This window comes from Nycticebus coucang, chromosome 13, assembly GCF_027406575.1.
Source record: "Nycticebus coucang isolate mNycCou1 chromosome 13, mNycCou1.pri, whole genome shotgun sequence".
Classification (NCBI taxonomy): domain Eukaryota; kingdom Metazoa; phylum Chordata; class Mammalia; order Primates; family Lorisidae; genus Nycticebus; species Nycticebus coucang.
In genome coordinates, this window is record NC_069792.1 from 102,461,643 (window position 1) to 102,476,556 (window position 14,914).

Below are 14,914 nucleotides of genomic sequence, written 5' to 3' on the forward strand. Positions count from 1 at the left end.
CATGAGAAAGAAGCCTTGAAACTTAAATTTTCTTACTATCCTCTGGCACTGTAATGATGAAGGAGGTGGAGAGAAACTGGGCAGCCACACAGTAAGAAAGGTGCCCAGCAAAGATACTCTGTCGGTCTCTTGTGCAGCTGGGGAAAAAGCGTTCTAGACAGTAGAGACAGTAAGTGGGAAGACCCTAAAGCCAGGAAGGCCCTGCCCTTCTGTGTCCTGAACAAGTCTGGTAGGTGGCAGGTGCCCAAAAAGTGCTGGAATAAGTGTCTTCCTTCCAAGACCAGGTGTTCCTGGAAATTGTTGCTCCTCCCACTGTACCTGGGCCAGAGGAAGACAATGAAGAACTGAACATCGCCCTTTCCTGGGACAAACTCCAACACTGGAAGAAACTATCCTCTGTGAGGACGGTGGGGCTGGGAGGGTCAGTGCCCTTCTCTCCCAGCTGCCTGTGGCAGGTGAGAATGACATGGAAGCAGAGGGGTAGGGCAGGCAACCGAGGCCCCAGAGAGCTCCTCCATCCGGCCACACTTGAAACCACCATCTTGAAGCTTGCGAGTTACACTGACCCATGTACCACTTTCTGTCCATGCAAGTCCGTTTGAGTTGGGTTTTTGTCACTTGGGACCGAGAGAGTCCTGGCAAATGCCCCAAACCTACCTGCTCCGCGATGCCCAGGGCCACCTAAAGCTAACCCTCGGGTCTCACTCCGGGTGGCAGCCCGGACAAGAGTAGGCCTTCAAGGAGAACCCCAGGCCACACCTTCGTACGGTCAGTCACTGACCAGGGCCCGGGCTGAGAGGCCAGGGGCCAGCTCGGGGTCCTGCGGAGACAGAACCGCGCTCGACAGACGCCGGGAAGCTCTGCTAATTGGCCGGGTACCTGGGGCTCGGTCTACGCTCCCGGCCCACAATTCTCCGCGCCGACCTGACTCCGCCCCTGCGCGCCGGTCCTGCCCCACTGTGTAGAGTTTGCAGCCTCGGATTGGTCGCTGCGCCTTTTCCCTTTCCCTGGTGGGCGGGGCCACAACCTACTGGGCCCCACCGAAGGCCAGCTCGGCTGCGGTACCGGAGGTTAGGGCGGGAGGCATGGGGGAGGCCGGGGCGGGAGGCATGGGGGAAGTCGGGGTGGGCGGGTCGGGAGGCCCAGGGCCAGGCCCGGAGATGGCAGCCGAGAAACTGCTGCCCTTCCTGGCGCCGGGAACGCGCGTGGACCTGCAGACGGCGGCGGCGCGGCACGTGCTGGCGCTGACTGGCTCCAGGCCGGGCCGAGAACTGCTGGTGGGGCAGGCGGCGCTGCTGCGGGCGCTGGCTGAGCTGGCCGTGGCCCCCGCCCCCGCCCCGGCCCCGGCCCGCGACGCGACTCGCGCGCTTGTGAACTTGGCCGCCGACCCCACCCTGCACAAGCCACTGCTGGCGGCTGACCCCGGGCTACCTGCCCGTCTGCTGGGCCGCATGTTGGACCCGCAGTGGCCCTGGGCCGAGGAGGCGGCCGCCTCGCTGACCAACCTCAGCCGCGAGCCAGCGCCGTGTGCCGCGCTGATGGTGGCGTTGGAGGCGGCGGCGGAGCCGGGGGTGTCGGGCCTAGAGCGGCTGGTGCGCGCGCTGTGCACGCCCGACTACAACGCGCGTGCGCCCTTGCACTACCTGGGGCCGCTGCTGTCCAACCTCAGCCAGCGGCCTGCGGCGCGTGCCTTCCTACTGGACCCCGACAGGTGAAGCCTTGGGGTGGCGCGCGGGTGTGCGGGGAGAGCGTGGAGGTGAGCGGGGGCAGCACTGACTGATCCCTTTAAACAGGTGTGTGGTCCAGCGGCTGCTGCCCCTTACGCAACACCCAGACTCTTCCGTGCGCAGGGGTGGGGTGGTGGGGACGCTGCGGAATTGCTGCTTTGAGCACCGTGAGTGGTGGTGGGGTGGTGGTGGTGGGGCCGATGCGGGGTGGGGACGGGACTGGCCCCTCTTGAGAATCCCCCATTCTTGGCCACTCTTGCTCCCCAGAACACCACCAGTGGTTGCTTGGACCTGAGGTAGACATTCTCCCTTTCTTGCTGCTGCCACTGGCTGGGCCTGAGGATTTTTCGGAGGAAGAGATGGAACGTGAGTGACCAACGTGGAGCCTCACAGTTGGATGGACCCCAGGCCTCTTCTGAAACCTTCCAGCAGGAAGTTGCTGAGCACAAATGGGGCCTGCACAGCCCAGGGCCCCAGTGGTTATCTCACTTGCCCTAGGACTGCCTGTTGACTTACAGTACCTGCCTTCAGACAAGCAGCGAGAACCCAATGCTGACATCCGCAAGATGCTCATTGAAGCTATCATGCTGGTGAGCAGGAGTCCTGCTACATTAATGCCACTACCTGACACATCCACATGTACACAATATCTGGTTGACCTCTTCCATCTCCCCAGCTGACAGCCACAGCACCAGGTCGGCAGCAGGTACGAGACCAGGGAGCCTACCTGATCCTCAGAGAGCTACACAGCTGGGAGCCAGAGCCTGATGTGCGAGCAGCTTGTGAGAAGCTCATCCAGGTGGGTGTAGGGTTGGAGAGGCTGGGAAGAGGTGCCTGTAGCCTGTAGGTCGCTCACCTGCTTCCCTTGCCAGCAGGTGCTTATTGGGGATGAGCCTGAGCGTGGCATGGAAAACTTGCTGGAGGTGCAGGTGCCTGAGGATGTGGAGCAGCAGCTGCAGCAGCTGGACCGCCAGGAACAGGAACAGTTGGAGCAAAAACGGCAGGAGCTGGCTCCAGAGCCATGGGGTGAGAGGGCTGCACCCACCTGAGACCTCTGTAGCTCAATGCCAGCTTCAGGCTTCTCAGACCCAAGTTCCCTACAGAGCCTCAGATAGTGCCCTGTTAAGAGGCAGAGTTACACTTAGGCTCCTACTCCATGCTAAGGGTTCTAGGGCAAATGCCTGATGAACTCTGGAGGGTTGACAGCACCTCCAACCCTGTGCCATGTTGCTGTTAGCTACAGCACAGGCCATGACTCAGCTGCCTTGATGGGAGGAAAGAGCAGGTGATGGCTAGTGGGGCCTGGGAAGCCAGCTGGAGCCCCACTCCTGAGGACACTGCAGGATCTGCATGTAGGTGGGTGCCTTCGTGCAAGCAGTGCCCTCAGCTCCCCCTTCCTTAGACCTGGCCTCAGAGGGCTGACCCAGCCATACCTGGGTCCTGGGGTCTGCATAGGACTGCCTTTTGTGTCCCTGTCTTGGCTTACATTGGTTCTTTCCTCAGCCCCTCTGGGTGAACTCCCTGGGCAGCTTCCTTGAGCCTTATACGCTCTTCTGAACCTACCTACCTGTGCACAGAGCCTCTCAAATGTACCTCCAGTCTGGCCCCTGGCCAGGCTCTGCCCAGTGAAGCCCCCTGGAGTCTGTGTGCTTCCCCCATTCTACAGCTGCAAGCCCCACGGGTGGTCATCTCCACCATACCGTGTTCTCTTTCTGATCCACCCATCAGACCTCACTGCCCCCTTTTGCATTGGGGTCCTGAGTGCTGCCCTGCTCTTGCCAACAGGCCCTTCAGAACTCAGTGAAGGGACCTTGGATTATTTTCCTGCACTCCACTCTATACCCCTGCAAATTGGAGGCCTTTTTCCACCTTGTGTTCTGTTGTGGTTGGGTGCTTCATGGGGTGCCCAGCCTCTCCCCTTATACCCTCTGACCTGCCCTATTAAAGCTCTGGTTCTCAAGGTAGATGTGACATGTGGATTGGCATTTTCTCTTGACCAGGAGCCCCCATGAGGCAGTGGTAGAGCCTCAGGCTGGCAAGGCCTCTGGAGGCCACCTGCCCTCTCCTGGCACTAAGACATTACAGTCTGGGTACTGTAAAATAAGTGCTTTATTTGGTCTTGCCCCACCACCATTCTCAGTTGACCAGAGATTGCCCAGGCATATTCCTGATGGCAGACCTGGGGTGCTCTGGGGCCCCAGCCTAACAGACCCATTTCTCTACAAATGTGGGTCTACACTGTGGGGTAGAGGTGCTTTCCTAAGGGACACCACATGGGGAAAGAGATGGGGCTGGCCCCAGTGGGCCTTGTGTACTAGGGTGGGCCAAGTAGCACCCCAACCTGTGCAAAATGCCTGTTCCGATCAGCTTCCAGAACAGCCTGTCAGCCTCCTCATCCTCTAACCCTGGGCAGCAGTGGTGTCTGGCACAGTATTGATGTGTTACAGCAGATTGCCACTAGGTAAGGGCACTGGCTGCTATGGTAAGCCTCATACAGCTGCACCTGCTGGCCCAGCCTTGTCACCCTGAGTAAGGGCCAAGGGTGTGATGGGACTGCTGGGGCCTTGGGTTGGGGTTAGGCCTCAGCCTAGGGGCCAAAGGAAGGTCTCAGGCAGGTGAGGGCTGGCCTTGGGGGATGTGGAGGGTGGGGACAGGTTGTGCTGAGGCCAGAACCCTCACCATGTTTAGTTGCTTGTAAGGAGAGAGATGTCCTGGGACAGGAACTTGCAGAACTCCATAGGGGCCTTGGCTCTGGAGCCTATCTTGAAAGCCACCTGTAAGGGTGGTGGGTGCCACTGTATAGCCTCCACCCTGTCCTGAGCACTCAAGGGGTTTGGGAACAGGACGTGCAACCAGGGAAGAAGCCCACAGGGGAGGCAGCCGGCATAGCTGGAAGGTGCCTGAGTGGGCTTAGGATGGAAAGGGCCCTGCTAGGTCTGAGCAGGGGGCGCTGGAACCCACTAGGAGGGGAAGAGGAAGCAGGTTTGCCTCACCATGGTGTGCTGCTCACCCGGCAAGTCAGAAGATAGCTTTGGGCTAGGCAGCATGTGCTCACGTAGGCCAGGTAGACCTCGGAGAAGGTCCTGGAGTAGATCTTCCTGGGGGAGAACAGGTACCCCTTGTCCTTGCGCACCTGTTCCATGAAGGTTCTGTAGTCCAACTTGCACTGACTGCTGCCCTTACAGAGGGCAGGGCACCATGAAAAGGGACCTGGCAGTCCAGCTCCACTGGTTTTGGATTGGGGGGCACAGTTGAGGCCTGACCTGTATCAGAGAGCAGAGGCTAGGGCAGGAGGTGGCCACGTAGGACCTGTACCCCCCTTGAGGTAGCAGCCAAGTTTCTGAAGACTTGCTTGGGACTGAGGTAGAAGCAGGGAAACAACTAGGCCTGAAAGCTCCGGGTGGGGGCTGATAGCTCTGGACTGGTGGGGGAGGGCAGGCTCTGGGAAAGGAGAGGCAGATTCTAGAAGGAGGTTCTAGAGCTGTACCTGCATTGTGCCTTTAAAGGGGGTGTTTTGTTATCACCCAGGGCCTATCCACTTTGAAGACATCTTTTGAAACCAGCCCTGTCCTGCATGGGGCCCACTTTCTGTTAAGACCCACTTCCAGGGCAAGAGCCAGGGTGAGGCCTCTGGACCACTCTGGATGTGGCTGGAACATAAAAGGCCTTGAATGAAAGTGTTACAGGGCAGGGGTGATGGCAGGAGGGCCAGCTTTCCAGGGCATTAGGAAGGGGAAAAGGACACAGTACATATCCGCTACCATTTCAACCCCCCTCGTCCTCTGAGACAGCACCAAGGCCTCCGCCGTAGGCTGAGCTGAAGGGCAGGCAGGGACCCTCCCACGTAGAGCTCTGTGGGCCTCTTTAGAGCAAGGCTGTGATATTCCCTTGCTCACCCATAGCTCTTGTCTAGTCACACACCCTGTGGCAAGCAAGGACCCTGGGCCTGGGCCCACCTCAGATCCTACCACTCCAAGAGACAAAAGCCAACAGCCCCCCTCCTTTCTCCAGATTCCTGGAGCCCTCGGAGAACACTGGCTGTCAGGAGTAGTGGCTGACATCTACTGAACACTGGCTGTGGGCCAGGTGCTCTTCTGAGCAGCCACACTAGCTATAGCTCCCACCAGCAGCAGTCCTGCCGCTGTTCACAGAACACACCGAGGTGCACATCCACTGTAGAACAGTTCACACCCAGGGTTCTGAGTCTGAACACAACAGATGATGAAACTCCGGCCCACTGGTGGCTGAGCCCAGGCCCAAATGTGTGGTCTCTGCTGTGAGCTGAACAGCACAGTGGGGGTGGGCCTGGAGGGTAAGTTGTTTGATGGGCAGTTGTCCTGGGGATGTCCATGAGGGCTGGGGACTTTGATTCTCCTGCCCTGAAGTCATTGGTGCTGCAGTGAGGCCTTGGAAATCTGGCTTCCACAGCTCAGTGCCTGTAGCTCAGTGATAGGGTGCCATCCACATACACTGAGGCTGGTGTGTGTAAGCCCGGCCCAGGCCTGCTAAATAACAATGACAACTGCAACCAAAAAATAGCCGGGTGTTGTGGCGGGCGCCTGTAGTTCCAGCAACTTGGGAGGCTGAGGCAAGAGAATTGCTTAAGCCTGAGTTTGAGGTTGCTGTGAGCTATGACACTACGGCACTCTACCGAGGGTGACATAATGAGACTCTGTCTCAAAAAAGTAAAAAGAAGGCTAGCTTCCACTGATGAGGCAGCTTCTCACGCCTGCTGGGCTGTGGCCCTCTTGAGAGCAAGGCTGTGATATTCCCTTGCTCACCCATAGCTCTTGTCTGGCAGCTTTCTTAGAATATAGAAATAAGAACAGTTTGTGAGTTACCTGGGGGTTAGGAAGAAAACTGCTCTAGCAGAGGGGGGTTAATTCCTCAGCATTAGAAGGTCTGGAGAGGCACAAGCCACAGGTGAAGCCCTGGGAAGGTGGGTGGCTGCAGGAGCAGTGTCTCTGCAGCTGGAAGCAGGTGACCCTGGCCACAGGAGCTACTACTACCAAGCTCAGGAGCCTGCACCCCCAGCTTTGTCTTTCCCCTCCCAGATGGAAGCCAGAGTGATAGCCTGAGCAAGGACAGCGGGATGCCAGCGATCAATGACTTTGTCCACCCTCCTTCTGCAAAGCCTTGATATTTCTTTTTGTGGCTCCTAATTCATCCACAGAGCTGCTGGGCAATGCCTTGTGCAGGGCTTTGTGCTGAGCTCTTGAGAGCAAAAGAGACTCAGGCCTTTGCCTTAAGGAGTTTTTACTGCTTTGGAAGCCAGATTGGCATTAAAAATGTAATAAAAGAAAAACGAAGTTGTGACGCTTTTGGCAACTTGTATGTTGGGGAGTGGAGAGATAGTTACTGTGTCAGGAAGTCCAGCTGAGGCCAGAGAGGGGAGAGGGCAATGGCCCAGGGGAACCACCACCTGAAGCGTCCAGGTATGAGCTTGGAAGAGGCCGCCTGCCTGCTTCCCTGGCCCAGTTGGTCCCTCCCATCTAACTGGACTGGGGACAGCTTCCTGGCGGTGCTGCTGGCTTGAAAACCAGTGCCCTCCTGCCCCGCCGCGCCGCCCCTTTGCCTCGCCTTCCTGGGCGGCCCATTGCAGCTGGGTTTCTGCACCTAAACCAAACAGTTGCAGTGGACGCAGGCTGCCCACCACTTCCTGTCGAATGCCACTTTTGGCTTCCTGAACTTTACCACTACCACCCGGTTCCATGACTCGCAGCTGGACCTTCCCAGCGCCTCCTGTGAGATAAAATGTGCTCTTCACCTGCCTTTCTCCAGATTCTGAAGTCCCGGCACTGGGTGCCCGGTCTGTCGGGCGCTCGGCGTGTGCCCAGATCGGGCGCACTTGACCTGTGCCCTGGACAGGTCTGTGTGGGCCAAAGAAAAGACGCGTCGAGCTCGCGTCCTTCGGGAGTGGGGGGCGGGTGCCTGAGTACGGGATCTCCAGGGGCGCGAGCGTCCCACGCCGCCGCAGAGCCAGGAACGGCGCCTGCGCAGTGGCCCGCCGCGCTCGCGCCCAGCAGCCCAGGCCCGCGTAGAGCAGGAGGCGGAATCTGCGCACTCCTACTCACTCTGGACCGGGCCGTGGGCGGGAGGAACCAGAGAGAGGGAAGCGCCTACGACATACAAGCGCAGAGAACACTTGGGGGCGTGACGTGACGGCCGCGTGCAGGGCGGCAGTAGGCCTGCGGACGGAGGGGGCGGGCTCGGCGTGCGCGGCTCCGCCCACTCGGGGCCGCGCCGGGCGGGAGCGCTGCGCCGGATCGGCGTGGCGGCGCCTCCTCAGGTAAACGGCGAGTGCCCTGCACGGAGGCCTGAGCGGGAGGACCCAAGGGCCGCCCCCTCGGCCGCGCCGCGCGGGAAGCCGAGTCAGGGGACGCCTCTCAAGGTCGGCGGGCGGGCGTCCGGGGAGTCGTGGGCATCGCGGGGACCGAGGCCTGCCCCGCCCCCGCCGAGGCGCCCTGCGGAGCCGGCTGCGCTGCGTCACCACCCGGAAGGGAGACCCTGGAGCTCCGCGGCTTGCGTCCCTCTTCGGCGCCTGTGCGCGGTTCCCAGACCCTGGCCTGTGTCCCGCCCCGGGAGCGTCCTGGTCCCTGCGGTGTGCGACCGCCAAGCAGCCTCTCTGGGGAAGCTGAGCTCAAACCCCGAGAATCCTAAAGCCGGCGCGCGCGGGGCCGCTGCTTCTGCGCTGTCTTTGACGTTTAGGAGGCTGTCCAGAGTCACGAGGATTACTGGTCAGAGTGCAGGTGATAAAGCCGGAAGGGCCGGGAGTCCTGGGTGCCGGGCGCGCCCGCTGCTTTGGGTTCTGGGTTTCCTTCAGCGTGAGTGCAGCTGCGGTGCAGTGTGGGGGTTGGAACGCGCTGCTCGGTGGGCGCAGGGGGCAGGGCCGTTTATGGGGAACAGGCGCTGGAGCCTGGAAGGTCAGCTGGGCGCCAGTTGGGTGGCGGCAGTCGGTGGAGGAGGACTGGCTTTGAGGGGACGGTCCTGGAGGCGGGCACCACGATTGGGTTTGTGCTGGTGGGCTGCAGGGTGTGCGGAGGGAGATGTCTATTGCTGCCTCAGACAGCCTGCGCACCAGAATATGGGAAAGAGACTGGTGCGGTGGGGGCTGGTGGCAGGTCAGGGCGGGAGATGGTGAGTTGAGTTTTAGAGCTGCTGAGTTTGAGTGGTTATGACTGTCCGAATGGAGATGCTGGGAGGCCAGGGCTGGGGACACCTGGGCAACCTGGCCTGTGGGATGTGTTATCAGCGGCATGTGCCTATGACGCGGTTGCATGTACCATCTGGGTGCCCTGTGGGCCTGGCTACCTCTGTCAGCAGGATCACGTCCTCAGGTTTGGGACTGTCCTGGCCCTTGTAAGCAGGTATCTCCATCCTCTCTGTGTCATCAGAGTGGAATGACCTGAGGTTGAGCTGCCTTCCTTGGCTTCTTCAGTTCTGCGTAGCAGTGCTGTTTTCCACTCTTCCCCTGTGTGACTGCCAATTGCTGAGGGTCCCCCGAAGCTCAGAGGTGGGGCCTGGGCATTCTGTGCTTGCTCCAGTTTCTCCTGTCCCAGGAAGCCAGTGTCTGTGCTTGGTTGTTTTTCCCAGCATCCATAGAGCCCACGCAAGAAGCCAGGTGCTGCTGTCTGTGATCAGTGTCCCTGTCTCAAAACCCCCTGTCCCAGAGCTGAGCGACTTGGGTCAGAGACAGCCTATCTCCTCAGGGTGGGAGCACCTGGAAAGGCTCTCCTGGTCCTGGTGAGCTCTTGGCCAGTGCTCAGAGGGTACTGACTGCTGGACATTATGAGAAACGTGCTTTCTTCTCTGAGCTGCAGGGGCCACCTGGCTTCAGGGGTTTTCATGTACCCAGTGACACAACTCAGCATGGCTCCTATTTAGGAGTTAGGCTCAGTGGACCATGAGGAGGGTGCTGCAGAAGTGCATTTCCCTGGGCACTAGCCCAGGTTCTTTTTTGATAAAGACTCTTCACTTTGTTGTCCCCCGGAAGAGTGCCATAGCATGGCGTCATAGCTCACAGCAACCTCAGATTCCTGGGCTCAAGGGATTCTCTTGCCTCAGCCTTCTGAGTAGCTGGGATTACAGGCGCCCACCACAACACCTGGCTATTTTTCAGCCCAGGTTCTTATTGGGGACTCTGGAAGTTGATTCTGTGGCTCCTTGTGCATGGGCAGGGCATTTCATAACTTTCTAGTCTCCCCAAACAACCCTGACCCTACAGGCTGGCTCATCACCTCTGGGTTCAGCAGATGTGCTGACATACTTCCGATGCCTCCATCTAACTCCCTTCAGACTCAGTGCTGTGGCCCTGGGTGTGGCAGCTGTAATACTTTTGTGCCTCTTTTAGTGACTGAAGGGAGGCTTAAAGTAGGGACTCTGTGGGTCTAAGGTGTTTACTAAAAGTGATGGAATGAAGAGGAAGCAGTCTTCCCTCACACAAAAATGTGCACTGTGTGGGTAGAGCAAACCCCATCAGCCCTATCTGCCGTTAGGTTTTGGTTGTTAATTTAACCAGATGCCTAATTGGCATTTGTGTTTTTCTTTTTTTTTTTTTTTGGTTTTTGGCCGGGGCTAGGTTTGAACCCGCCACCTCCGGCATATGGGACCGGCGCCCTACTCCTTGAGCCACAGGCACTGCCCGGTATTTGTGTTTTTCTAACATCTACACACGTTCTGTACCCAGCACCCAAGGCAGCCCCTGGCCTTACCGTGTCTGTTTCTGAGTGGCTGTGTGTGCACTTGTGACGCTTCTGTCCCATAACCTGTGACCAGAGGCCAAGGGTAGGTTGGTGGAATGGAGCACAGGGAGTCTCCACACTTGTGATGGCTGTGCAGAAAGTGTGCGCAGGAAAAGTTGGCCTTGTGGCCCTAGCACCAGATACTGCACCACTTTCAGGTCTAGAAAGGCAGCAGAAAGCATCAGCCAATTTTTTTTTTTTTTTTTTTTTAGAGTTAGAGTCTCACTTTATCACCCTCGGTAGAGTGCTGTGGCGTCACAGCTCACAGCAACCTCCAACTCCTGGGCTTAAGCGATTTTCTTGCCTCAGCCTCTGGAGCAGCTGGGACCATAGGCGCCCACCACAACACTCGGCTATTTATTTGTTGCAGTTTGGCCGGGCTGGGCTTGAACCCACTACCCTCGGTATATGGGGCCGGCGCCCCACTCACTGAGCCACAGGTACCGCCCGGCATCTGCCAATCTTAAGGATGGTTGGCACAGTCTCCACATGGCTGTCGCCTGTCTCTTCTAAGATGCCTACGATTGTTCTTGTTTATCTTTTTTTTTGGAAGAGAGGTGAGCCTTGGTGGCATTAACTTGTAGCAGTGTATTCAAAGATGAGAAATTCACGTTTTTCTTTTGTAGATTCTGCTTTTGGTTATCAGTCTTGAGGATTTCCTTCTATGTTCATTAGTGCTTTGGTTTTTTCAAGACGCAGTTTCACTCTGTTGCCCAGGCTGGAGTGCTGTGGCTGTTCTCAGGTATACTCAGGTATACTCACAGCTCACTGCAGCCTCGACCTCCTGGGGAACCTCTCATCTCAGCCTCCCACGTGGCTGGGACCACAGGCTGGCTTGATTTTTCAGTTTTTAGTTGTTCAGGCTTGGTATGTAGAGATACAGTTGATTTTTTGTTTTATACAATTTGGCTCTGTCATAAATCTGGACACAGATTTCTCCAGCAGGAATTTGTTATTTTGGGTTTGTTGGCCATAATGGCCTTTTCCGTAACAACAAGGGTGTCTTTAAGGTGTCCAACCTATGTTCCCCAGATGCATGCAGATTATTTGAGGCCCAGTATTTGTCAGATATTGTGAAAATTTTGTGTGGACCTTTGTTTTGCTCATAAGCTTTTTTTTTTTTTTTGAGACAGTCTCACTTTGCCCTGGGTAGAGTGCTGTGACTTCATAGTTTTGCTCATAAGCTTTTTTTTTTTTTTGAGACAGAGTCTCGCTTTGCCCTGGGTAGAGTGCTGTGACTTCATAGCTCACAGCAACCTCAAACTCTTGGGCTCAAGTGATTCTCTTGCCTCAGCCTCCCAATTAGCTGGGACTACAGGTGCCCGCCACAATAGCCGGCTATTTTTAGAGATAGGATCTCACTCTGCTCAGGCTGGTCTGGAATGTATGAGCTCAGGCAGTCCACCCCCCTCAGCCTCCCAGAGTGCTGGGGATTACAGGCGTGAGCCACTGAGCCCAGCCTGCTCATCAGCTTTTGTTACTGTTTGTGTATCTACCATGTGGCCCAAGACAACTCTTCTTTTAATGTGCAGCAGAAAAAATAAGGGGTTGGACGCCCCTGGACCACCCTTCAGACTTTCATGGTGTTCTCTCCAGAGCAGCCATTCTCAACTTGTGGGTCGTGACCCCTTTGGACTGTATTAGAAGTTCGAGGTATTTGGAAGGTTGAAAGCCAGTGCTCTAGAGGATTCTCTTCCATGGTACTGACCATCCTTTCCTTAGAGTACCATGTGTGATGAGGCTTCAAGGTCCTTGGACCCCTGATGGAGAGGCTGGATTAGAGATGTTGTGTTTGGGGGCAAGTAGCTCCTTTAATGCCTTGGGTATTGAACTCTCAGGGTTCTTGGTGGCCAGAGGCATTGTCCCACATCAAAATAGCTTTAAATGGCAGTCCCTTACTGGCAGGGTACTTCCTGACTTTAGAGATAAAGCAAGAACTACAGGTGCCCACCATATCTGGCTAGTTTTGGTAGAGACTCATTTTGAACTCCTGAGCTCAAGTGATCTTCCCACCTCGGCTTCCCACCGTGCTGGGATTATGGGCGTGAGCTGCTGTGCCAGCTTGCACCACGGTTTCTTTATCCATCACCCATAGGAGGACCCTTAGATTCATTCCATATCTTGACTCTGTGAGTAGTGCCTCAGTGAACATGGGAGTGTAGACATCTTTCTGATATACTGAATTCTCCTCCTTTGGATATATGCCTAGCAGTAGGATTGCTGAGTCATCTGATAGTTCTGTTTTCAGTTTTTTGAACCCCCCATACTGTTTTCCATGGTGGTTGTACTAATTGACATTCCCACCAACAGTGACAAGGGTTCTTTCTCCACTTCCTCACCAGCGTTCATTGTTGACTGTGGTCAAGATGATGTCTCATTGCAGTTCTGAGGTGCGTTTCCCTGATGACTGGTGATGTGAGCTTTTTCTCATGTCAGCGGTTTGTATGTCTTCTCTCAAGATGTGTCTGCTCAGATCCTTTGCCGTTGTAAACTGGATTGCTCATCGTTCCCCGTCGTGCTCTTCAACCTCCTCACCTGTTTTAGTTATTAATCCCTTTTTAGACAAGCAGTGTGCAGATATTTTCTCCCATTCTGTGAGTCTTCTCTTCACTTTGGTGACTTTCCTTTGCTGTGCAGACAGGCACTTTGGCGTGATGAGATCCCATTTGTCCAATTTTGGTGTGGTTGCCTATGCTTTTGAGGCGCTAACTCACGAAGTTCTGGATCAGACTGGTTTCCTGAAGCCTTTCCCCATTGTTTTCTTTTAGTAGTTTAATAATCTCAGGTTTTAGATTTAAGTCTTCAATCTGGTTTGACTAGATCTTTTTATATGGCGAGAAAAGGGTCTAGTTTTATTCTGCATGTGGATGTCTCGTTCTCCTGTGCTGTTTATTGAGGACACTTGGCCCCTTTGTGGAAGATGAGTTCACCATCGCAGTAGACGTGTAGGCTTATTTCTGGGTTCTCCACTCTGTCCCATTGGTCTGTGTGTCTGCTGCTATGCTGGTGCCATTCTGTTTTGGTCACTGCAGCTTTGCAGTATAACTTGAAGTCAGGTAGTGTGACTCCTCTGGTTTTGTTCTTCTTGCTCAGGATGGCTTTGGCTAGTTCCATGTACGTTTTAGGGTTATTTTTTTCCTATTCTGTGAAGAATGCTATTATGGATCCATTATCTTGAAATAACAGGCAACTGCATGTGAGGCAGCTGCAGGCCTCAGTCTGTGGCATGCACCGTGCAATTCAACTTTTCCTTTTCACATCATCACTTTTCTCTGCTTCTTGAGAAGATTTCCAAACTTGGTGGCAATTCATAAGCATCCCATGGAGTTACTCAAAGTTTACAGTGGGTTGCGCTAAATGCGATGAGAGAGATACTGGACAGCCACGAGTGATCAACTTTTACTGGGCTGCAATTTTCTAGAGAGATGAACTGTGCACCTAGAGATCAACACATAGCATTTTAAGCAGATGCTTGAAACATTTGAGCTCACTGCAGCAGCAACTACAAGTGGCTACGCAATTGTTACAGTAGCACAGGACCTGCTGTGGTTAATTTTGTGCATTATGATTTAATACTACATCTTAACGTGTGTTTACATTTCTCTTGATTGCAAATGGTGCCATTTGTGATCTGTAAGTACGTGCCTAAGTTTTGATAAATTTTAACTTTTTATAGATTTGTGAATATTTTATGGTAGTAAATGGTAAAATAGACTAGTATCTACATATATTTTGTGCTTTATGAAATACCTAACATTTTCTTAATGTTTTTTATATTTCTAGACTATCAGTTTGTCTGTGATTTATTTATTATTTTTTTTTTTTTGTAGAAACTGAGTCCCTCAGTAGAGTGCCATGGTGTCACAGCAACCTTCAGCTCTTGGGCTTAGGCGATTCTCTTGCCTCAGCCTCCCGAGTAGCTGAGATTACAGGCGCCCACCACAAAACCTGGCTATTTTTTTGCTACAGTTTGGCCAGGGCCGGATTTGAACCTACCACCCTTGGTATATGGGGCCGGCGCCCTACCCACTGAGCCACAGGCACCACCCTGTCTGTGATATTTTTAAATTGTTGCAAATCTCAAAAAAAAAATCCAATATATTTAATGAAAAACACCATGTAAGTGGACCCAGATGGTTCAGCCCATGCTGTTCAGGGGCAGCTGTGAGTGCTGACTATGTTTCCACAGATGCTTCACTGTGGAGGAGGTTCCCTTCTTTTCCTATAGTTAGGATAAATTGTCTGTGTGTTTTTTCTTTTTTTTTTAAGAATAGTATGCTTGGTTGAATTTATTATTTATTTATTTTTTGAGACAGAGTCTCACTTCATTGCTCCCGGTAGAGTAATGTGGTGTCACAGCTCACAGCAACCTCAAACTCTTGGACTTAAGTGATTCTCTTGCCTCAGCCTGCCAAGTAGCTGGGACTATAGATGCCCACCACAACG

At 54.7% G+C, this 14,914-nt stretch overlaps 2 protein-coding genes across 21 annotated transcripts in view; both read left to right on the forward strand.

Moving 5' to 3' along the window:
* The first annotated feature begins 1,020 nt into the window (after positions 1-1,020).
* On the forward strand, positions 1,021-6,975 carry HGH1 (HGH1 homolog). 2 transcript variants are annotated; one of them, XM_053558341.1, is made up of 7 exons: positions 1,021-1,711; positions 1,794-1,894; positions 1,995-2,093; positions 2,226-2,317; positions 2,404-2,526; positions 2,603-2,753; positions 6,782-6,975. In XM_053558341.1, the coding sequence occupies exons 1-7, from the start codon at positions 1,086-1,088 to the stop codon at positions 6,865-6,867; spliced, it is 1,278 nt and encodes a 425-aa protein (XP_053414316.1). In that variant the 5' UTR covers positions 1,021-1,085; the 3' UTR covers positions 6,868-6,975. The 2 variants fall into 2 exon arrangements, with proteins under 2 accessions (XP_053414316.1, XP_053414318.1); XM_053558343.1 differs by lacking the exon at positions 6,782-6,975 and having other exon boundaries at positions 1,024-1,711; positions 2,603-3,687.
* A 362-nt stretch (positions 6,976-7,337) lies between these two features.
* Positions 7,338-14,914, forward strand: part of MROH1 (maestro heat like repeat family member 1) — a 72,906-nt gene continuing 65,329 nt past the window's right edge. For 7 of the 19 annotated variants that reach the window (XM_053558285.1, XM_053558287.1, XM_053558286.1 and 4 more), the window contains exon 1: positions 7,836-8,476. The gene's annotated coding sequence lies outside the window, so the exon portion shown is untranslated. Of the gene's footprint in view, positions 7,596-7,751; positions 8,477-8,500; positions 8,552-14,914 lie in introns of those variants that run through there. The other 12 variants (XM_053558289.1, XM_053558295.1, XM_053558291.1 and 9 more) reach the window with 8 other exon arrangements.